The sequence below is a fragment of the Plecotus auritus genome (genome assembly GCF_963455305.1).
Source record: "Plecotus auritus genome assembly, chromosome: 4".
NCBI lineage: Eukaryota > Metazoa > Chordata > Mammalia > Chiroptera > Vespertilionidae > Plecotus > Plecotus auritus.
Window position 1 is genome coordinate 71428664 of NC_137775.1, and position 25730 is coordinate 71454393.

The window sequence follows — 25730 nt, forward strand, 5'->3', positions numbered from 1 at the left end:
AAATCATAAGAGGCTCATAATTCAGAATGTCTGGTATCTTTTAAAGAAGTGCATTCATTTGTGAATAGTGCTTGGATGGGATAATAAATCTGAAAGCTATTAAGTAAGTAGATTGATCTTTAGACCCCAGGAGAAAAATCAAAGCTTTCAGAGTTGATGTGGGGGTGGGGAATAGAATACTAAATCATTCCCTTTACTGATTCAACCCAGAACATCTGTACTAGCCACATCTCTTTAACGTTTTCAAAATAATAGGTAACCAATAGTCTTGCCACTGTGGTTCATGAATGTCTCAATGGGTATACCAATGTGTTTGAAATTACTCCCAAATGAGTACCTAGATCAGTATTCTCCACAATGGCTGAATATTATATGTATATAACCAATTCCCAAACTCTAATTTAATGGGACCCAGGCATCAGTCTTTTTTAAAATTAAAAATATTTTTTTCTTAATCCTCACCCCAGGATATGTTTATAGATTTGAAGGAGAGGGAGAGGGAGGGAGAGAGGGAAGAAGGGAGAAAAACACTGATCAGTGAACCTGCAACCTAGGTATTTACCCTAACCGGGAATCAAACCTGCAATTTTTTGGGTGTACAGGACTATGCTCCAACTAACTGAGTCACCTGGCCAGGGCAGCATCAGTATTTTTAAAAATTCCATAGATTATTCTGATGAACAAATAAGAATAAAAACCTCAAACTTCAGAAGGAAGGCAGGGGAGGGTGGGTGGGGGATGGCTGGGGGTAAGAGATCAACCAAAGAACTTGTATGCATATAAGCATAACCAATGGACACAGACAATGCAGGGGTGAAGGTATGGGCTGGGGGATGGGGCAGGCTGGGAGAAGACAATGGGGGAAAGGGGGCCATATGTAATACTTTAAACAATAAAGAATTAAAAATAAGTAAAATAAAAAAGCAAAAGATAAAAAAGAAGGATAAAAACCACTGCCCTAACTATTTATTTGAGCGTCTTCAATCTTGTTACATCCCACTAGATTAATATTAAAAGGCATGCCTTAGTCCTTTATTGTTTTCTTTATCACAGAAGATAAGCTATTTGGTGTTTGTGCTTCAAACACGATCATGGCTATCTTTCTCAACTTTAAGGATGCCCTGCCTCTACACTCTGAACTAAGATTGAAAATTTAAGATTATTAAAAATAATTTCAGTAAACAATATAAGTATTTGAGCCCTGAAAAAAGGGAATTTGAATAAGTATGGTCTTTTCTAAAAATGTATTTTAAGATAGTATTTGAACTACTCATTTCTCTTTATTTGAGACTGGCTAAAAGGTCTACACATACTTTCCTTAGTCAGAGCTAACCGTTGAAACTCTGCTTCACATTAACTGGTTGGACACCTTTAGAACACTATTATTAGATATGAATAGAGATGAAGACAGATTTCCCAGAGAGATCTAATATTTTTTCCTAGTTTGCATAGCCACTATGGAAATGAATGTGTTATGAAGAACACATAGTCTAGATGCTAAATTGAGTTGCTGCAATGAAAAATAAAATCTCATTTCTTTACTATAAGGAAAATTATGAATTTATCAAACAGAAAATGCTAACAATTAAAAGAACAACTGAATTTTCCATAAGTTCAGGTAAAACCAGTATCTACTCAAGCACCAGAGTTTGAACACGATCACTGCACTGCTCTCTCTGGTTGTTCTGTCTAGTCCAGGGGCATCTTGAAGTCTACAAGTTGTAGTTCCTTATGCAAATTTCTATTCCTTAGAAAAAAAGTTCGTCTGATTGGTTTATGAAGACTATAAAAAATTCCCTGGAAGAAAATATGCTTCTGCTCTTTGGAAAAGTCTCATGAGATTTGTATGAGGTCCTGGTACAGTAGTCCCCTTAATTTCAGGTAGGTGAGTAACGCAGTTTAAAGTATATAGTAGATAAAGTCACACTGCAGCAAAAAAAAAAAAAAAAAAAAAAAAAAGGAAATGAAGTATTCTGTTTGAGGGGTTCTGAAAAGACACCTGCCATTTTATATTTTATCTTGCTTTCATTATTTCCAATTATTATTTTATATAAGATGTGTTGCTATTTGAAATAAATACCCTTGGTAAGTATATTTTATGTATTAGAAAAATTTAATATAATTTGGATATTATAAAACTTGTAAGCTATTGTATTATTTATTACATAGTCATTCACTCATTTGTTTTATTTTTATTTTTTTAAATATATTTTTATTGATTTCAGAGAGTAAGGGAGAGGGAGAGAAATAGAAACATCAATGATGAGAATCATCGATTGGCTGCCTCCTGCACACCACCTACTGGGGATTGAGTCCGCAACCTAGGCTAATGCCCTTGACCATAATCAAACCCAGGACCCTTCAGTCTGCAGGCTGACTCTCTGTCCACTGAGCAAAACCCGCTAGGGCTGTTTTAAATACTTACTGCATATAAACTATATTCTTGGTGTTTTCTAATAACTGATCATAAAAAGAAGAAAGGGGACAAAGAAATAGAAAAGAATGGGAGGAGAAATTGATTCAAAATAAATGCTTAATATACTAGTATATGTATATTCAAACAACCCAAAATGGTTAATATTTACGATTAGAAAGATCAATTGTTAAGTTAATCAATTAGCTTCCTGCTCAATGTTTCTTTAGTTAATTCTGATTATTTGTTCTTCACTGAAGGCTTTATTATTGCCCTCAGAGCGTTCTCTGTGAAGTAAAATTAGCTTCAAACACTCCTATGTTCTAAACAGTTCTTTCAATCACACTTTGGAATAGAGAGCAAGTGTCAATCTATGTATACTTAAGCTAAAACAGCATTTTATATTAAAGATGAAAATTTTTTTAAACCTGGAGTCATTAATTTGTTAATAGTTTTTACTTCTGTGGACAGTGAGTAGTATTCTGCTTTGAATACTTTTCTATTTCTCCAGAAGTGGCCTTTGCACCAGAAAAACATTGCTTGACTCAGTTTTATCAGGGAAACAGATGGAACTTCTTATCATGTTTTTAGAGATGGAGATTTTAAGAATAATATATAGATCGAAATGGCTAATTTCTAAGTTCATGATGTGACAATGTTGTCATTTCGCCTAAACCTATGTTATCCCTTACAAAGAGCTATGTGAGTCAAAGTAGATAGTCCATATAAAATAATTAAGTGAGGAAAATACTGACTGCAAATTTAATATACTATTACTATTATACTCATCCTAATGATCTCATCTCTTTTCCTTTTGTTTGTTTTTTATTTTATTTTTTCCATCACCATTTATCCCTGTATGTCCTCTTCCACCTTTATCTCTTTTTCTGACCTCAATATCATGAATGGTGGAATCATGAAAGTGTGATTGATATAACTCAGGTTTTTTGATAACAACCCGTCCAGCTTGGCTTCCTCATTCATTCATCATAGCAATAGCTACCATTTGTTGAGAGAGTGCTTCCTACTTGCTAGATACTCTAATGAATGCTTTATACTCATTATATTCATATGCTCTATTCTGAGGCAAGAGCCACTTTACAGGTAAGAAGACTGTGGCAGAAAGAGTAATAAGTAACATGCCCAAAGACACACAACTAGTAGATTGCAGAGCTAGAGCTAGGTAATGAACATGGTTGCTGTTTTTTTTACTTCAAAGCTTTATCCTAATCACTAACTTCCCTACCCCCACAATTTGAAAAAAATTATACAAGTTTATACCAGTAGTGGCAGAACTGAGTTCCTATACCCAGTACTCAGTATGATCGATTTATTCTTACATCATTAATCTAGACAGAAATAACTAGAGAAGCAACTGCTCCAATTCCAATCGTATGTGGCAGACTAACAAGAGTAATAATGTGAAAGCTCCAAGTTCAAATGGTATAGAAAGCTCAGTGTCTGTACAAGTTCAAGTCTGCCTATTTAAAGGTGCCGTGGAGACTCGTCTGAAGTGAACAAAACGTCTCTAAGCGGGAAGTGATTCCCCCTCAGAAAGGAATCTCTAATGGTGTTTTTATTACACCACTGCAGTTCTGATATCAAATTTTTATACTGAAAACCATTAAACCTATTCTTTTACTAGGGGGAAAAATGCCTGAACTATCTTATAAATCACTACATAGATTGTAAAAACACAAAGGACCTAAAATTTTCACCAGTTGTTCATCAAATACTATGACTATTAAATAATACCATGAATTAGTAATGAAATCAGAACAATTGTAGGGTAAATTTTGAATGAAGGTATAAACAGGAGAAAGCTATAAACTATAAAAGATACAAAAGGAAATTTAAAGTCATTCATATTTCATTTAGGCTTTTACAAATTTTGTGATGAAGTTATGCTATAACCTTAAAAAGCTGCTATCAATCTGTTTATGAAATGTCATTAAGTTATTAGATATGGTGATATTACAATAACAGTAAAATGCTTTTCTAATTTTATATATGGTTAAAATGTGCAAGTGAAAATTATAAATCTTTTTCCAGGAAGTTATCATCAAAATGTCATATAGAATGAGAACAGTGTTTCATAAATGGTTATTTCAAAAAATTCTCTGATATATACAATTAATCAAAGAAAATGCACTATTTTCACCCTGCTAAGGTTTGCTTGTCCCAATTCCATTGTGTCTCATACTGACATTATGTTTGGTCTACCCTCCTGTCCTTTGTGACCAAAACCAGGGGACTTTGAAAATCCTCACCTAAGGACAAATATTTTAAGTCTAGATAATCTTCTTATCTTACACACAGGCTATGTACACAAACCCAGATTTTCTTAATGGTCTTTTTAATTTTTAGATTTTGGCTATATTACTTAAGAATAGCACATTGGAAACTTGCATGGCAGGATCTACCAAGACACATTTGTTCATCAAGAACAAAATTCAAGGCACAGTCAAATGCAGTTGATAATCTGGAATCGGGGTATGGGATTCACTGGTAAAGAACCTTCAAAATGCACCAATTGCAGCTTACCCGGCTCTGTGTTTGAGCTTTTTATCTAGGATCCCATCTCTGGAAACAAGTTTATTAAATACCAAAATGCCAATCACCATGTTGACCTGTCAAACAGAAACAAAGGTTGACCTTTCAATGATAATGAAGGGAATCAGGTCCCCGTTTCTCCTGAAAACCCTCCTTTAAAGTCTCACACTAGAAAGCACTTCTCCAATATTTTTAAGTGTATAAAGGAATATGGAACAATATAACAGTGGTGTGTTACTCTCAAGTTTTAAAGTACATTAGGTACATTTGATTTCCATGTTTTGCAGTTAACACTGAGTACATGAACATTCAATTGCCTAAATTTTCATTGGTGCCATCTTTGCCAATCTGGTATTGTGCTTTCTGAGTCACCCCTGAATAAAGTTAATTGGCTAAATGAGTTTTACCATATGCCTGAGAGTCAAAAGATTTTGAGGCTCACAGTGTGAGGCTGCCAAAGGTGCTAAGGACTTATTGCCCCCAGCAGGGAGAACAGAATGCCTAATTTCCTACTTCTCCTGTGGGGTGGGCAGCATTTTGGTGCACCATGCTTTTCTAGACAAAGGGGAGAGCCTATTCAACTCACCAGGATCCTTTAAAAGATGGATGCTAACACCACTTCCCATAATGTGCACCATTCAACACTTCTCAGCATTTTCTAAGACTCTTACTCTCACTTAAAGGGATTTAAATACAGGTGAAATGAAATCACACACATTTTTCTCTCTTAAGCAAAATAGTAAAAAGCTGCTGAGACAGCTGTCATGAGGCGCGCCCAAGGTTCTCTAACCTATTCACTTCCTGATCAAGGAATCCAGCCCAACACTGAGACCAAGATAATCAAGGAAAAACACTTCTTTTTGCCTTCCTACCTCTTACCCTCCACCATCAACAAAATCTTGGTGTAAATAGGTGAAAAATATATTGAAACTAGTTTTTCACAAGCAGGGCGACTAGTTAAGAAAAAAAAACACCCACAAACTTCTATTTCCTTCAATACACTTTGGCCAAATGAAATATAAAGTTGAAATCCGTTCAACTGCTGGTGTAGGAAAGATCCAAAGCACCTGTTAGGAAGGGACTTAGGAAGTGTCACTTTTTATAGCTTCCTGACAAGATACCATTTAATCAAGGGTCTGATCTTCTTCTCATTATTTGAACTAAGAGAAAAGGCGTATTTCATGGATTCTATTCATTTCCAATTTAATCGTGGGGAGATTCATCACCACCCCAAAGCCCACAGTTTGGTCTTTCAAGTATACACATAGCCATTGTTTCTTCATTTTAAGGTCATGTATATATTAACCTAGTAATTTAGGAAAATAATTCAAGTGATTAGATAAAAATTCAATGCATCAGACAAAAATGTATCTAATAGTTTCAGTTTCCCTATGCTTTTCTTTAACACCCATGCCTAGATTTTGTTTCTCTTGTGAAATATTAATAGTTTCTGCTCTCTGTTATAGTTTAGTGGAGAGCAAACATTAAAGGAAGAAAAAGTCACATAGCGTTATTAAGAAAGATCTTGCTAGCTTCCAATTTATTGAATGAGTTGTTCAATAAACCAAAGGGTAATTTTCCAATTACAAATCTAACTGCATAGCATATGGATCTTTATATTTAATTCAGACCATTTCTTTACTCTCTTAGATTTTCCAAAGACCTATTGGACAAGAAAGATTTGTAATCAATAAATTCAGAGAGAGAAAGGCAAATTGGTAGGAATTTTTCATGTTCCTATAATTAAACACATATAGGAATCCTATCTAATAAAAGAGTAAAATGCAAATTAACCATCACTCTGCTACACCACAAGCCACACCCATCAGCCAATCAGGGGCAAGTATGCAAATTAACCCAACCAAGATGGCTGCAGCCACGGAGTGAGCAGGAGGCTTGGGTTTCCCTGGCAATGGAGGAAGCCAAGCTTTCTGCATACCCTGGCAGGCCCAGGCTTCTACTCAAGGTTACAAAGTTTCAATTATAGAAGATAAATAAATCCCAACAAAAATGGTGGCAGCCACAGAGCTGGAGAGAGCAGGAGGCATGAGTTGCCCCCGGCGATGGAGGAAGCCAAGCTTTTTGCACACCCTGGCAGGCCCAGGCCTCCACTCAAGTCTACAAAGTTTCAATTATAGAAGATAAATAAATCCCAACAAAAATGGCTGCAGCCGCAGAGCAAGCAGGAGGCTTGGCTCTGCTCAAGGCTACAAAGTTTCAATTATAGAAGATAAATAAATCCCAGATACCAGGGCCTCTGCTTGGGTCGCCAAGGGGCATGGTCGGCCTGCAAACCACCACAGGTCCATCTCCCAGGCCGCCCCACACCCCAAGGGAACCCCCACCCTGATCTGGGACATCCTTCAGGGCAAACCAGTTGGCCCCCACCTGTGCACCAGGCCTCTATCCTATCTAATAAAAGAGTAATATGCAAATTGACCATCACTCCAACACACAAGATGGCTGCCCCCATGTGGACACAAGATGGCTGCCACAAGATGGCCAGCAAGGGAGGTGAGTTGGGGGGGACCCAGGCCTGCAGGGGAGGGCAGTTAGGGGTGACCAGGCCTGCAGGGAAGGGCAGTTGGGGGGGACCAGGCCTGCAGGGGAGGGCAGTTAGGGGTGACCAGGCCTGCAGGGGAGGGCAGTTAGGGGTGACCAGGCCTGCAGGGAAGGGCAGTTGGGGGGGACCAGGCCTTCAGGGGAGGGCAGTTAGGGGCAATCAAGCTGGCAGAGGAGCAGTTAGGCATCAATCAGGCTGGCAGGGGAGTGGTTAGGGGGTGATCAGGCTGGCAGGCAGAAGTGGTTAGGGGCAATCAGGAAGGCAGGCAGGTGAGCAGTTGGGAGCGAGCAGTCCTGGATTGTGAGAGGGATGTCCAACTGCCCATTTAGGCCCGATCCTGGTAGGATCCCAGATTGGAGAGGGTGCAGGCTGCGCTGAGGTACACACACCCCCATGCACGAATTTCATTCACCGGGCCTCTATTTTATAATTCCAACGAGAAAATTTTTAAATCTTCATGCACAATATACAGCAGGGGTTCTCAATTAGGGGTGGTTTTTTACTCCCAGGAAATACTGGGAATGTCTGGTTGAAATGAATATCTCTGATTGTTACAACTGGGGGTGGAGTACTATTGATATCTAGTAGGTAGAGGCCAGGGATGCTGCTGAATACCCTAAAATACACAGGACAGCCCTCACAACAAAGAAATAGCTGATCTGAAATGTCTGCAGACTAAGGTTGGGAAACTCTGGCACAGGAAGATATATTTTCTCATTGATATTTGGTAGCAGCAGCAGTTATTAAGATAAGAGATCTTAATAACTATGTAGATCAAACAGAATAGTATAAAGGTGAAATGATCATAGATGATGAAATTCTATACATTAAAGAAGAATTTGTTAAAACTTACTCAAACATTTCACAAATAAGAAATTACTGAGAGAGAAATCTCACACTCCCACCATTTTATATTCTTCAGTCTTCAAAATAAGAATATTTTAGAGTAATAAAGGACTGAACGGCAGTTGATGTTCAAATTTCAGTAACAATTCATTGAACTTTAAAATTTCTACACAACAAATACAAAACTGTCACTCTAATTGAAATGAAGTAGTTTTTCTTGGCTAAGAAAACAAAATAAGTTGATTTCGATGTTTACCAGGACAACGGCGGCTGCAGGTCCTACAAAAGCGTAGAGTAGTCCTCCTTCAAGAGAGAGCCAGCAGCTGGAAATAACATCAGATAGAAACTAACAAAAATTAGTGATAAGTGTTAAACCACGGAAGTGTGATACAAATAACTTGAATTATGCACTTAGCCTTGGAATTTTGGCAAGTTTCAAAGCTTTCTAATACAAAAAAAAAAAAAAAAAAAAAGCAAAGATGTGGAAGAAGCTAAAATTAGAGCAATTCATGAGTGAGAAATGTGAGAAATGATATATACCTCTCATGGGAAAAAAAAAAAAACTTTTATCATAAGGCCTTTCAGTCAGTTAAACCATTTTAGAGAAATTACTCTTGCTGTGAGATTTTTATATTGACTTCCAGTACAAAGGTGACTATTAAGTTTTGTAAAATGCTGCTTTATATCCATTACAGAATCTTTCAGATATACTTTTAAGTGTGTTTTTAGAGTCAGACATGCCATTTACCCAATCCTCCCTGATGCCAGAGATACTGGGAGAAACTGATGTAAAAGCCATCATTACAGCAAACAGGTAATTTACAGTTTGCATGATTTCTTCTCTTCTAGTTTTACTTTTTCCCTAAACTACTAAGAAAATTCACTAACAATAAGCTTTTATTATTAAATTAATCAAGAGATGCAGGTTTGCATTGATAGGAACGTGGCAACCCATTTATATAAAAACATTTCATTCTCTCACAGCATAGGTACCTGAAGAGGGCATGGGGCTCATAATGGAGGTGTTTCATGAAGAAATGGGAAAGTGAAATAAGGATTCTAAACAGTGCTGCAGTATTGATATCCTAACCTCTGTTCATCTGCACGTGCAGAATCCAGGAGAGTCAGAGGAGGAAAGTATGAGGGACCTACTAGTCACTGCTGATGTAAAGGGTCATGCCCATTATTTCACCCATCTTTTCAATATTAATTTTCATCCACAGAATTGTCATGGCTGCCTTCAAAATTAACAATTTAATAACTTGTTCGATATTTGTTCGCACAATAAACTTCTATATTCGTTGTGGTGGTGATTACATGACTTCGGCATTTGTTAAAACTCACAGAATTCTAAACCTAATAGGGTAAATATTACTCTATTTAAATTATACCCCAATTAACATTTTTAATCTAGGAATTTTATATATACATATATATATTAATCAATATAAACATAACATAAATGTGTGTTCGTGTGAGCATTCAAAGTCTACATTTAGTTACTGTTCTTTACCACAGAGTATATGGATAACATTCTACTTTCCCACTTCGAACTTGACAATTTAATGTTAATTTTTAAAAATGAAATACCTGGAGGAAAAAGTCCTTCATCTGATAGAACACTTTAGTTTGCTGTTTCTGAGATTGCCACTAAATTTCTACTATATTTTGTGTAAATTAATCTTCAAGCTGATAACATTGCTCATTGTACTGTATTTGGTTTTAATCAAAAGCTCCTTGAAATTTGAAATCATATCATCCATAATCCTACTTCTTTCCCCGGCCCCAATACAATGCCTTTCAAAGACCAGATTCATACCAAAGGAGTCCTTGATGATTTACTTAACTATAAACATGATTGATCACTGTGGATGGACTTACTAGTGATCAGTGCCATATCCTTTCGTCCTGGTGAAGCCTACTGATGTGGCCACTACTAATGCTGGTAAACCTGTAAGAAAAACATTGTCACACTTTACACTACGCTACAACCACTGTGCATACTGGCTCAAGAAAAGGTAGGACAAACTTGAAATACTTAAATCAATCGGAGGAATAGCTATGGATGAATCACTTCATAAGGTATGTTTCCATTACAAAATTTCTTTCATGTACAAAACTATGAGAGTGACAGCTGGGTTTTTAACTCAGTGCACTTTCTCTGATGTTGCTAGGTTACCACCACATTTGACATGAGTTTAAGAGAAACTAATAACAGAGATTTAGTATATCTTTTAAGTTATTTTTCCCCCTAGGGGTTCACACTGTTATAAAGAAAATTTATAGTTATAAAATGAGAAAGGCAAAAAAAAAAGAGGATGTCCTGGTGTGATAGAATATCACAGAAGTAGAACATTCAGTTGGCCACATATTGATCCACAACCAAAGTGAATCTTATCACTTAATTCCTTATGACTTACTTATAATAACAAAAATGTAGGAACAGGATTAAGGGCCCTAATTAATTATTTTTTGTGCTTTCTGATTATTCCCCTTTAATAATCCTGAATGAAGATCAGAAAATATATGCCAGTTTCACAGACCTCTAGATAGATATCACTTTATGCATTGCTCAGTTCCTCTTGGAATTCACTTGCCTGCATGTCTGCACCAATTTTGACCTAACATCTTTTAGTTATGTCTATATGAATCATACCTTACTCAAGTTCAATGGAACCTCCCTATGTTTTGGTAAAGAGAGCTTAGTCTAATCTATGTTGTTTATATTCTTTTTTTTTTTTTTTTTTTTTTTTTAAGTTTTGGCTATGCCTTCTTTTCTGAAAGACCATGATTGTGAAATCTATCATCTAATCACTTTTTTGCATTCTCTCCATCCATCTTTTCTCCCTCCCTATTATTTTCCCTCCTTCCTGCTATTGTCTTCTGAGTCTTTTCGAGTGACGTCATATTCCTTCATGAGGTTTAATGACAAGAACTATGAAGAGCACCTCAAGGGACACACCATATTTTTAAACAAATACTGCTCTCTCTCTCTCTCTCTCTAATATATATATAAAGTGACATGTCATGTATAAGTCATGTATAATTATATATATGTGTCCCCTCTCCCTCTTCTTTCCCATTCTTCTCTTCTTCCTCTTCCTTCATGTCATTAGTTGACTTTTTTGATTAACTAGAAAAATTTCATTAGGAAAAAACACTCTCTTGGGTCATAGCTGAAGAATTAATATTCTTCATCCTATACAATTTAGATTTTTAATTTTTTTTTCTAAATTTACTATGTTGTACTTTGACTTAATAAAACTCATATGCCACCATTCTGCCCATTCACAGACTTCCCGATAGTTTAGCACCATCAGTTTAGCATTTTTGCTACCCAGAGTCATTTAATATTAGCTGTAAACTTAGAGACCAGCTGAAACCTACCTTTAAGATCTTTGGTAATGCTATTAAATAAGGTAGTTGCCAATCCTAACAATTGCCACTTCATGTTTCAAGGAAAGTCTTCTTAATTGCAACCTATATGTCTTGGATCTATGGTAGTAGTTGATGACAAAATTCAATACCAGTCCAACTTTGAAAGGCTTTTGACATGAAATCCAGACAAAAATTTTATGAAAGTGTGAGTACATTTTCTAATTTCTTAATGGCATTCTCATTTATTCTATTAGGACAAAGAGCCTGAATACATTTGTCAGACATGATAGACCCTTGCTAAAACCTGATGGATAATCCTTAAGTGTTCTTGATCCTGTTTTTCCCAGCATGAATTATTCTGGTATTGTAATAAATCCACTTATTTGTAGTTTTTCAGGCTCCCTCAAGCATCCTATTCTCCAGTCTCTGGTACATTCGGTATTTGTTGTATATTTGGTCCCAAGTTCCCAGTGTTTTTAGTGTAAGCCTTTTGAAACTCAAAGCAAACATCTTGGGATTTTTCTAAAACTAGTTTCTTAACCTAAACAAATTAATAAAATTTAATTAAACATTAAAATTGACCCTATGAAATGCATAGATTTTCAAGATGTCTACTTCATAAGATAATTTAAGAAAAAATTTTCCTATTAAAGATGGGCAAAGAATTAATTAATTCTCAGTTTGTCAACAATTCTGCTTTTCCTTTGAGTCCCCAAACTGACTATACATGAGGTTTCTTTCAATCTCTAAGTGGGTTTTTCCCTGTGATGTGAAGAGCTGTAGTCTTTAATAGTTCTGAGTGCTGTTGGAATGAATTCTTCAGAGTGTTCTTGTGGGAGGTACCTGACTAGTGTACCTGATCTTTAGCCCTGAAAATTTTAAAAGATTTTGCATTTTCAGAACATATCAGCATAGAACACTGCTTTTCTCTGCCTGTAGGTACCTCAGGCCTCATCTTACACTACTCACTGTTGATTACCAGCTATCTATGTGGTCATCCAATATTTACTCCTTGTTAACGTTCCAAATGCCTAAAGAATGTTAAAAAATGGCCAACTTTATATATTTCCACTTCCATAAATCAAATTACACACAAATTAAAGTAGTCTTAGAATAATAATACTCTATTGCTCTATTATATAAGTATTCAATTCACCTTAACAAGAGCACGAAAGGGTTTATTATCATGCTTACCCCATCCAAGGCACAAAAAGCGTTTCCTTATAAGCCGTGTTCTAATTTTTCCAGTTACAGCCATATATGACTGCCAAGCCTCAGTCAAAACCCAACAGAATGAAGCCAAGAAGAAAAAGTGCAAAAATGCAGTGGTGGTTGTACAGATGCTCTGTGGAAACAAAAAAAGACCCACGGTGATTACAGAGGGAATCATGTGTCCTTCAGAGGATTGTTAATCCTTCCAATGCATTACTTTTATTTCAAATATCTACCTCCCTCTGTGACAGAGTAATTATTTACAGAAATTAGAAACCCTGTGGTCTTTATGTACATAATATCTATGATTAAAAAAATTCTGTTTATGTGTTCAATTTTTTATGAGAAGAAGCCTAAATGTAAATTTAAACTCAGGGGAAATTAAAATTACTGCTTTACTTGAATGTTTTCTTGAAATATAATTATGGGAATGGTCCTTTCTTTGGTTTAATTTAAGTTACAGACATCTCACATAATTCTTTGGGCTACATTCTTTATCCTTCCTTTTTGACTGATAATTCTTTGTTGTTTTATCTGTGTTGAAGTTAAGATTACATAGCAACAGCCTTTGAAAAGGAAAAATTAGTTTGCTTTTATACAAGTGTGATATTCAAGGTATAAGAACAAAGCATAAAATGGTTTGGCTAATAGCCTAGTACAAAATAACATGTATTTTGAAGCACTTAATACATTACTCTATGTTATTACATTTACTTTACAGTGTGTGTCCTAATCAAATCATTTTGAAAAGCTAATCTAGTCACTGGTAGTACACAGTCATGATTTCACAGATATTTTATGCAACTTAATCCTTCTGAAGGTGCCAACCATTAGTTATATGTGACTTGCCTGCAAAGATGAGCAACTGCATTTTGGTAAAGATGGCTACTTATTTCACTATTGGTATAATTTCTTTGTGTAAATCTTGTTAAAAAGCAAGTCTTTATAAACCAGAACCGGTAACCAAACTAATTTCTCCCTTTCTCAGTTTCAGTCTTGCTGTTTCTAAAAACTGAAAAGAGTCAAACCTAGTAGAACTAGGAAAAAATAATAAAAACTCATAGTAAGGAAATAAAAATACAAACTTCATCCTCCCACCTTCACTCCACACTGCTAAAGCGGAATTTTTTTTTTTTAAATTTAGGTCCAAATTATTAATATTATTTGCTTATTCTGGTGAAATTCACCAGATGTTAATTTAGCTTTCCAATTATTTTAATACTGTACAAAGAAATGTGTCATATTTATCTTACCAGGTTGTTTTAATGATGAGGGATAATGTATAGAAGCTAAGTAGCACTGTGGTAGGCATTTAGCAAATAAATAATTATGACTATAATTATCATCATTTTTAATAGTACTAACAAAGGAGTTACCATTTTTTCAGTGTGTCATTTCTTATTCCATATAGTACTTAAATCTACTTAGTACTTACATTTATTCTTACAAAGATGATAACTCAGCATGATAAAGTATGGATTCCTGGCACCCTCTTTCTCACACCTTTACTCTTGTTTCAGGCAAAATGTAGTAGCTTTAACCAACTGAGATTCCTGCTATATGTGAGACATTGAGGTTTAGGTTTAAATATCTTCAGGCTGACTACTTTGCTCATTCCTGATCTACAGTAGCTGATCTCAATTTGAATTTCAAAGACCTCTTCCATTCAATATCTGAAGACTAGTTACACTTTCTAATTCACATGCCATTTCCTCCCACCAGTTTATCTAAATTGTGTGGGCTAGCAAAGCTATTCCTTCACTATTTTTAAACTATCAATACAGGGTTATAAAAAAACAGTGTAAAAATGTTGAAATGTTAAATGTTAATTGCTGGAAGCCCTGCAATTTTATAAAAACAAAATGCCCGAAGTCTCAATACAGAGACTTCTAATTTGCTTTCTATATATTATGTTTCCTGATTCTTTAATTCTAATACAAATTGAAATACATGTAATTAGGGGCTACTGATATTTCAATAAATTCATGTCTCTCTGGACAACAACATGGCTACAACATGAGTGGGAAAATGTATAGTAACTAGATAAGAAAAACCCATTTCAATGGGTAATAGCATCCTACTATGGTCAGATGAATATTCATAAATGTCTTGAAATTGCTCCAAGTATGCAGGTAGACTGTTTCCACCTAAGGCATGTGTGGACTATAAAGGTCTAAAATCACAAAACTAATCTTACATGAAGAGTGTAACAAAATCTAAGATCCTGAGAAAAAAAGCAAGCTATATTTTGCTTCATCATCACGTGAAGAATCAGTATAAAATCAGATACTCCACATAAAGAAATACACACTGACTTGTCTATTGATATGTTATATTTGCTAAACTATTGTCACTTGTCCTGTTCTTGTTACCACTGGCCCTACTGTCATGACCTCCCAAGTTAACAGCTTCTCAGTCTCTGTGTGTCTGCTCTTCAATCCCACCACAGCCAGGTCTTCACAGCTCACCATACCAAATGTGAGACTCATGAACACCCATTCATCATCCCATTCTTCTGCTTCATCTGCCTTGCCAAATCCCAATCTGGTGCTGCTTTACAGCTGATGACTGTGATTAACAAATATTGTACAACTTGAAAAGGTATTTAAATTGAAAAACTGAGCACTGTTTATACCTCTCACCCTTACGTATACCCTTCACCCCAAATCCTTAGAGACCATAGAGGAGATTTCATAAGATAACTGGAAAGGAAAAGTATAATCTGTGCTAGACTAGACACTGTCAGAAATGCCTGAAAAACAGAAAGCAGATGAGCTCCCATTGGAGAATACCAAAACTCAAAGCTAGATATTGGGAGCACAGATTAAGACATGGAAAGTGGGAGATTTAAGATACATAGATGACACAGAGGTCCTAAAATTGGTTTAAAAGTACTTCCAGAAGTATGAAATAGAGGAAACTGGGGGAAAGGCAGCATTTAAAGAAATACTATGGGAAATTTTCTTAGAACTTTAAAGATCCTCTTGGCTAGAGGTTAAATTAAAGATGAAACACACACATACACAAACATCCCCCTGTAGATATATTGTGATAAAATTTGTGAACATCAAGAATAAAGAGAAAAATCTTAAAAGTTGTCTGAGTCAAAAGAAAGATTACTTACAAAGACATAAGACATCGGACTCCATGTGAGCAACCCAGGATACAAGACAATAGAATAGTATCTTCAACATTCTAAAGAAAAAATAACTTTGAAGATAGAATTCTACACCCAGCCAAATTATTATTTAAGTGAGAGGCAGAAATAAAGACATTTTTAGAACCGAAAGGAACTTTGAAGTTTACTATCTCAAGATTCTGTCTGAAAGAACTGCTGGACAATATAAACCAATATTAATAAGAAGATATCCAGGAGGAAGGAACGAGATTAAAAAAGTAAAAGAAGTAATGGATAGCAAAGAAAGTAATAAAATACATTAAGTACAAATAAATGTTCACTATTTCAAAAATATGCAAATATTAATATTTACATTTTAAAATATAACCAGTTGGACATAAATACTAAAATTATATTAATGAGGGTTAAAAGGCGGGAGAGATGATAGTTACAAGGGAGCAGGGGAAAATGAAAGTATGCTGAGCCTCTTTTTTTTTGTTCTCAGGAATATTAGAGATACTGATTAACTCTTGATATTAGAAAGAAATGTTTGAGCATTTATGTTAACAATGTTTTCCCACCTTTGCCTACCTTAACATTAGCCTTAGATAGAAAATGAATATAAATAGGCTATTTAAAGAAATCAGAAGAAATTTAATAAAGATAAAAGCAAAAATTAACAAAATAGAAAAAAATTTTTAAATGTTAAAATTGATCTATAAAATCCAAGCTGATTTCAAAGGCCTATAAATGCCAGGTGGGTACTGGAAATATCAAGGGTTGCCCTTTTTGAATTGTATGATTGTCTTACCACTATGCTGTCCACCTAAAATTAATACAAAATAATAATAAATGTAAACTGTAATTGAAAAAAGAGATTTATTCTTATTTTATATTCTTTCTCCTAAGTACCCTACTAGATTTCATTTTTTAGTCCTTTGCTGGTAGGGAAGCATGTAACTGAGTTCTGGCCAATGGTATGGGCATCATTGATGTACACCACTTCCAGGTTATTCCCATAAAATGACCTATGAAATCCTCCAGGCTTTTACTCTTTCCTTATTAGTATCAAGACACAAAACTTCAGTGAGGAGCTCTGAGGCCCTAGAAGACATTAAATCCCCAAGATAAAAGAAATTTGTGACACTGAATGCACATATTAACTCTAGCTGCCACACATTAGACTGTGACATGAGCAAGAAATACACTCATCCTATCTAATAAAGAGGAAATATGCTAATTGACCCTCACACCGCCACAAAGATGGTGACGCCACAGCCAGTAAGGAGGGAATATGCTAAATGACTGCCCCGCCCTCAAAGATGGTAGCACCCACAGCCAGTAAGGAGGGAATATGCTAATTGACTGCCACGCCCTCAAAGATGGTGGCGCCCACAGCCACAAGATGGAAGTGCCCAGTCCCCTGAGGCCTGCCGGGGCGGCAGGTGCACAGCACAGCCGGGCCCACCCCCAGGGGGGTCCGGCTGCTCCACGCACCTGCCTCCAGAGTCCCCCTGTCCCCTCACCCCCCAGCTGCCCAGGGCGGGCCCGAGGTGCAGGCAAGCCTCGGATGTCAGCTGCCCAGGGCAAGCCCGAGACGCAGGCAAGCCGCACATGGCAGCTTCCCAGCCGCCCGGGGTCATCCCGAGGCGCAGGCAAGCCTCAGATAGTGGCTTCCCAGCCGCCCAGGGCTCAGGTAACCAGGGCCAGCCAAGGCTTGTGCTGCCAGCAGTGGCAGCAGCAGAGGTGTGATGGGGGCATCACCTTCCCCTGATCACCAGGTCGCCTCACGCCTCTGAGGGTTCCCAGACTGTGAAAGGGGGCAGGCCGGGCTGAGGGACCCTCCCTTTCAGTGCATGAATTTTCATGCACCGGGCTTCTAGTACCATGTGAAGCCAAAAAAATAAACGTCACTTTGGAGTAAAAAAGGTAGGTAATAATTATTATTATTGTTATTATTTTGTAAATCAATCAAAATTATAACTAATTTTTGTCAGATTGGCAAAAAATGTATTTTTTAGTGTGCCGAAATTTAGTAATTAGTTTATGTGTGCCATGAGATAAACAAAGGTTGAAAATCACTGTATTAATTGAATTTTATAACTAGCCCTGGTGCCAGGGACACTGTATCAGTTTTCATTGAAATGTCACTTTAAAAAAAATTGCTTGAGGATGAATCAGAAAAAAAGAAAAAGAAACAGGACAAGGATGAAAAAAAAGTTTATCCATAATGAAAAAAAGCCATTTTTTATTTATAGGAAGAACTATGACTCCATCTTGAGCCAAAGGGCCGCAAAAAGTTCCAGGCCTCACAAAAATGAAGGCAGCATGGAGCTAAAGAAAATCTGGTTTTAGCAACAACAGCCACTTCTAAAGACAGAGAGCAAGATGACATGATCTGATCATCAAACAGGTGGTCTTTTTTGTTTGGTAGTGGTGGGGGGTGAATTCTCAGTAGTGAGTAGTAGTTTATTAATTCCTTTACTCTAAAATGTATGTCATTAATTTTGTATTATGTTTACCTAGTTTTGCTATTTGCTGATGAATAGTTTATCTTTTGTTCATAAACTTGGAGAATCTGGAAAATAAAAGATCAATAAACACCTGAACCTTTGGCAAGTGTGATTTTTTTTTTAAAGGTGGTAGACAAAATAGATAATATTAAGTTATTAAAGGGCCCTGGCTGGGTGGCTCAGTTGGTTGGGGTGTCATCCTGTACACTAAAAGGTTGTGGGTTCCATTCCCGGTCAGGCCACACACCTAGGTTATGGGTTAAATCCTCAGTTGCGGTGTACGGGAGACAACTGTTCTCTCTCTCTCAAAAATATCAATGAAAACACATCCTTGTGTGAGAATTAAAAAATAAATAAGTTAGGCTATTAAAGGTATCATAACAGAAGAGCATGTACTATACACATATAAAATTGAAAACCTACATATAATGACATTTTCCCAGAAAAACATAAATAATCAAAATCAGTTAAATGGATTTAAAAACTGATCTTAGAAAAATTGAAAGGTAATAAGAAAAAAAATACAGCATTCCTTCAAAAATGATAAAAATTTTAGAAAAATTTATAAGCAAATTCTAACAAAATTTAAGGGATATATAATTCCCATTTTACAAAATATTTCCAGGCCACAGGAAAAGGTTAGAGGCATCTGACTCATTTTACAAAGTTAGCATAGCACTGACACCAAAATAAACAAGAAAACTATATTCCACTTCACTTATCTACATTAAGGTTAAAGTATTAAAAAAGATCACAGCCAGAAATACAATAAAAGCAAAATAAATCACTATCAAATAAGTGTGTCCAATAATGCAGGATGATTCAACATTAAACATGACCTCCATATATAACTTACTGTATTAACAGTTTATAGAAAGAAATAAATGTGAAAATATTTGATAAAATTCAAAACCCAATTATCATTTAAAAAAATCTTTTCAAATTATGAATAGAGAACACTTTTACTTAATAAAGTTTATCACTTCAAAACCTATGCTGAAAATCATATCTAATAGTGAAACATTCAAAGCATTTTTATCAAACATGAATTAGAGAAGTATGTCCATCTACCTCTACTATTATATAGGAGATCCTCACCAAACAATACAAGTAAAAGCAACTGGAAAGGCAGAGATAATACTGTCATCATTATAGATATATCCTTATTAGAAAATCCAAGAGGATCAATTTGTAAACTATTAGAAATACTGGTAACAAGAAGAATCAATAAGATGGCTGGATATAAGATCAACATGCAAAAATTCTATTTCCTATACATAGATCAATATACAAAACTAATGTTTCTGCACACCAAAATACCTACTGGAAAATGTAAAACAAAATTTCTAATTAATCATTACAGATTTATCTCTCTTCTCCCTCCAAAACCATGTTAAAATGACCAAGTTATTCAGTCACAGGAAAAAGAGAATAGGTGGCAGACAACAGTGAACTCATAGTGTGGGTAAATTCAGAAGATGCTGAAGGAAGAGGGTGTAACTGACTTACAGTGGCAGAGAAAGTATAGCCCAAATGCTTGTAGGGTGTGGGGATGATTATGGAAATACTGATTGTAATAGACCCATAACTCTGCAGACCTTCTGAAGAGTTTAATACTTGGAAAGAGTAGGAGCCAGAAAAGAGAGGAACACAGAATTACTAGTACATGGGGCTGAAAAAGAGAAAGGTCTGAAAAAGTATACACATAATAGTTGAAACTGTGTTTCTTACTTAGCTTAAAATGCAACCCTGCACTGTAACAGGGATGTTTAATCTCTGGAAAATGGAATGGATTGGGTTCTAAACTCAAGCACCAGGCTTATTAGTGAGTTGATGTACAAGCAGATACACACGTATGTATTGAATCATAGGGCCCTCCCCTCACTCCTACTCCCAAAATATTGCAGATCAGAGATTAAAATTCTTCCCTAGAGAGGAAAAAAATCTTCATACTCTGGCTCATCCTTGATTAATATACTGTCAAATCTACCTTTCAAGCACTGGCCAGGTAGCTCAGTTGGTTAGAACAGTGGTCGGCAAAGTGCAGCTCGCGAGCCACATGCGGCTCTTTGGCCCCTTGAGTGTGGCTCTTCCACAAAATACTACGGCCTGGGCGAGTCTATTTTGAAGTGGCGTTAGAAGAAGTTCAAGTTTAAAAAATTTGGCTCTCAAAAGAAATTTCAATCATACTGTTGATATTTGGCTGTTGACTAATGAGTTTGCCAACCACTGGGTTAGAGCATCGTCCCAACAGGCCAAGGTTACGGGTTCGATCTCTGGTCAGGGCACATGCAAGAAGCAACCAATGAATGCATAAGTAAGTGAACATCTCTCTCTCTCTCCCCCACTCCCTCTCTATTTCTCTCTCTCTCTCTAAAAAAATCAATTTAAAAAATATACCTTTCAGTAAGTCTATCTACCCACGTAGAGCTTCAAGTCATTTTTTAGAGCTTTGCTTTTATATGTGAATACACAGCCAAGGATAATCAGATAACTGAGAAAACCTTCCAACATGAAAAAAAGAAGTCAAGCAAAGAAAAATAAAATGTGGGGAGTGGGGAGAGACAATAGAGGTAACAGAAAATAAAAACTTCAAAGAAATACTAAGTTCTTTAGAAAGTGAGAAAAAAATTATACCTATAAACAAAATTAATAGGGAAAGGTTATAAGGCAAAAGAAAAGGTCCTATTAATAACAACAACAAAAACTATAAAACAGCTCTGGCCAGTTTTTCTCAGTGGTTAGAGCGTCATGTGACCTGAACAGTCATGTGATTAATTCCTGGGCAAGGTGCATACCTTGGTTGCAGATTCAATCCTGGCCCTGGAGGGCCCAAGTGGAAGGCCACCAATCCATGTGTCTCTCTCTCAAGTAGATGTTTCTCCCTCTCTCCCTCACTCTCTCTCTCACTCTATTAAAAAAAAAAATCAATGGAAAAAATATCCTCTGGTGAGCATTAAAAAGAAATCAACAACAACAAAAAAGACAACTATGAAACACCTCAAATACATTTAACAAAAACGTGTAATTGCTTCATGTAGAAAATTATACCTTTTAATTGCAAGACACAAAACTAGATATGATTCAGTTGAAAATATATTATGTACATAATTTGGAAGACTTGACATTTACAGCATAGAAATGTTAATCTTACCCAAACTGACAAATATATTTAATGCAATTTCCATCAAATCCTGATCACATTTTTAAATTATTATTGATTTCAGAGAGGAAAGGAGAGGGAGAGATAGAAACATCAATTATGAGAGAGAATCATTGATTGGCTGCCTCCTCCAACTAGGGATCAAGCTGCAACCTGGGTATGTGCCTTAACCAGGAATCAAACCTTGACCTCCTGGTTCACAGGTCAATGCTCAACCACTGAGTGACACTGGCCAGGTTTAATAAATTGTTGCTTTTAGTTTGACAAGACAATTATAAGTCATAGAGAAAACCAAATACAAAGAATAGTCCAGAAAGAAAAAAAAAAAGCAGGAGAAAGGGTTTTTCTAATGATACAGAACAGAATAATATGTGGTCAGATGATCACCATTCCAGGTTTGCACATGACAGTTTGAAGAGATGAAGTAAACTGGCCAACATTCATGGTTAATGTGTGAGAAGCATTGTCTCTGATTCCAGAGCTTATGCAATTTCTTAACCTTCTCACACTGCCTTTTCACAGTATTATTTTGCTCATTTATAGTCTAAATTTTACAATCATTTTTATCCTTCTCAAGCCCTAGCTTTCTATTTTACTCTCTTATATCAGATGACCTTAACTTCTACATTACTGATGAGGTACAGACAGTTCATATTCTTGACATATCATATTTCCCGTGCCCTTCATATTTCCTGTTCCTCCTTTCCAAAGCAGGCCCTTCCCCTTCCAGGCAATGGTGTAATAGAGCTAAGAGTCAGGTCCCTGGAGTCACGCTGCGAGTTCACAGTAAATGAGAGCTTCATTTTCTGATTGTTAGTTAAAATCTCCATGCTTCTCTTTCCTCATTGCAAAAAAAATGAGAATAACAACACCACCTACCTCATGGGATTGTTGTAAAGATTAAATGGCATGGTGGATATAAAGAGCTTGATCCATAGTGATGACTCTTGATCCCATATTTGGACAACTATATACTCTCCTCATTTAGTTAGTGCCTATATTCTTATATACATAATCTCTTAGCCTACAAATCTGTTGAAATCTTGATTTCAACCAACCAACCAACCATCCAACCAACCATACAACCAAGCAACCAACCAACCTCTTTTATATTTGTCTGTTTTCACTGGTTCTCAATAGATGGTTCTCTCCCGTTCCAACTGTGGTCAAATTTCTTGAAAGGTTCAACTATATACATCAACACCTTTGATACCTGCTCACATAGTTTCTTCTTGCAATCTAGCATCTCCTCTGAATTGCCCTTCCTGGGGAATTACCCATGACTTCCTAATTCCCAAAGCTAATGAATGGTTTATTTTTTTAATTTGCCATAAAAACTTTGGACCTCAACATCCTCACTTATAAATGATGAGGTTTCTACTGTATGATCTTTAAAAGCTTTCCTATCTCTAAAATTCTACTATATCATGAATATTCTATAATTAAAGATTTTATCAGGGTAGTCACTTCTTCTTAAATTTATTTTAGCAATTTATGTTTTCCCAGGAAATTATCCATTTCACTTATATTTTCCAAAGTAAACGATTGTATGTAATCATCTCATGAGTTTTAAGAAATACTATTTTTCGCATTTCTAAGGATGCTTATCCATGTTCCTATTTCTTACTAGACTGATAAGAGATATCTGTTTTACTAATTTATTTCAAATATTGATGATACTTTAATTTCAACTTGAAAACTATTATTATACTATTACAGTGATAAATTCTTAAAGTGTGAAATATAATTATTTACTTTTTTTGTCTGGCAGATTTCCAAAAATTCTAAGACCAAAATACTATGTTTACCTTATTCCCAACATTCAAATAAATCAGAAAAATGGTGTTAGCCTTTGAAAATAAGCAATTTTAGACACCTACTTTATAAATATTTCAAAAAAGCAGAGGAGAAAATACTTTTGATGAGAGACACATGATATTAAAAAAAATCCTCCATGGAATACACAATGTAGAGAAGCTTGCTTTTGCTAGAAATATAATAACCAGAAATTGAGGTAAATCATGTTAGAAGGATATTTTGAAACTCTCTAATAGTATCAATATCTGCATACTTTAACTGATGTATTTATGAAGAAATCAGAAATTATTTGCAGTTATTGCAACATCTCAACAATTTTAGACAAACTGAAATAATTCCTCCATATGAAGCAATTATTATTTGAACAATTTAGATAATTTCCTTCACTCACACCAATATGTCTGTAATAAATACATTAGAAATATGTATATCTTGCTATTCACATGGAAAAAACATGTACAAGATACATATAATTCTGAGATACACTTGTAACTGTTTTCATATGAATGATACTTTGGGGGAAAATTCTGGTTCATCATCATAGTTATTTCAAAGATGGTCCTTTAAAAACCACACTACAATTGTTTATTTACATTATTCAGAAAACACGAGTTCTTACAAACTAAAAATGAATTATTCTGAGAGTGAAAAATGATAATGGATAAAAAGGGCTTTGCACAAAGATAATACATAATCACAAATAACAGGTGCTCAAAAATGACAGCTGTTAATAACATCAAAATTAAAAGCTTAATCCAATATGTTAAATGATTTCTATTTGGCAAAACTTTGAAGATGTTTAACTGCATTCTAAAAGGTGATGAAAATCTAACTTATCCAGCACTTATTCTGCCTTAAACATCAATTTTGCAACAATGATGAAAAGTAAATATTTTATGAACAAGAAAACAAAGCTTAGACAGGTTAAATAACCTCTGTGAAGTTACACAGGTAGCAGATAAAAACGCTTATGCTCTTTTCACCACGGTATGTTACCTTGTGCTGTGAAGTATCTTAATTGTGGCAATATTAATTTTAATATAGTTTAACTACATTCTTTAAGGCACCTCAAATACTTTTTAAAAATTATTTTTTTTTTAAATTTATCATTATTGTTGAAAGTATTACAGAGATTGCCTTTTCCCCCTTCCCCCCACTGACACCCTCCTCTCTGCTCCCTCCCCAGGCCTACACCACAATATTAGCTGTGTCCATGGGTTATTCATATACATGTAAGTTGTTTGGTTAATCTCTTCCCACCCCACCCTCTTCCCTCTGAGACTGGTCAGTCTGTTGCATGTTTCCACGTCTCTGGATCTATTTTGTTCATCAGTTTATTTTGTTCATTGGATTCCATGTAAAAGTGAGATCATGTGATATGTGTCTTTCTCTTCTTAATTTCCCAAATATATAAAGTACTCATACAACTCAACAAAAGGAAGACAAAAAGTCCAATTAAAAATGGACAGAGGACCTGAACAGACACTGCTCCAAAGAGGACATATAGATAGACAATAAACATATGAAAAAAATGCTCAAAGTCACAAATCATCAGATACATGCAAATTAAAATGACAGTGAGGTACTACTTCACATCTGCCAGAATGCCTACCATCAACAAATGACAAGCTGGCAAGGATGTTGCAAAAAGGGAACCCTAGTACACTACTGGCAAGAATGAAGGCTGGTACAACCACAATGGAAAATAGTGTGGCGTTTCCTCAAAAAATTAAAAATGAAACTGACATTTGGCCCTGTGATCCCACTTCTAGGAATATATCCTAAGAAACCAGAAATACCAATCAGAAAGAATACATGCACCCCTATGTTCATAGCACCTTTACTTACAATAGCTAAGATCTGGAAACAGCCCAAGTACCCATCAGTAGATGAGTGGATAAAAAGGCTGTGGTACATTTACACCATGGAATACTATGTACCTCAAATACTTTTTGAAATAAAATAGTGTGTAGCTAGTAAATAGGTGTTATGATAAACAAACAAATGATATTACATGATGGAGCATCATTGTCCAAATCACCACCAACTAAAAAAAAAAAACAAAAAAAAATGCAACATTTAAAAGTAGAGTTTGGGTATGTAGACTCCATCAACACATGTGCAAATGTACTCTGAGGTAATCAGGATACAGC

At 35.6% G+C, this 25730-nt stretch overlaps 1 protein-coding gene across 5 annotated transcripts in view; it reads right to left on the reverse strand.

The window, feature by feature from the left end:
• Positions 1-25730, reverse strand: part of ADGRB3 (adhesion G protein-coupled receptor B3) — a 724811-nt gene that overhangs the window by 54122 nt on the left and 644959 nt on the right. For all 5 annotated transcript variants that reach the window (XM_080665754.1, XM_080665753.1, XM_080665751.1 and 2 more), the window contains 4 exons: positions 12948-13098; positions 10257-10326; positions 8632-8698; positions 4958-5043 (listed from right to left, as the gene is read on the reverse strand). In XM_080665754.1, the coding sequence (XP_080521880.1) occupies positions 4958-5043; positions 8632-8698; positions 10257-10326; positions 12948-13098 (374 nt within the window). The remainder of the gene's footprint in view (positions 1-4957; positions 5044-8631; positions 8699-10256; positions 10327-12947; positions 13099-25730) is intronic.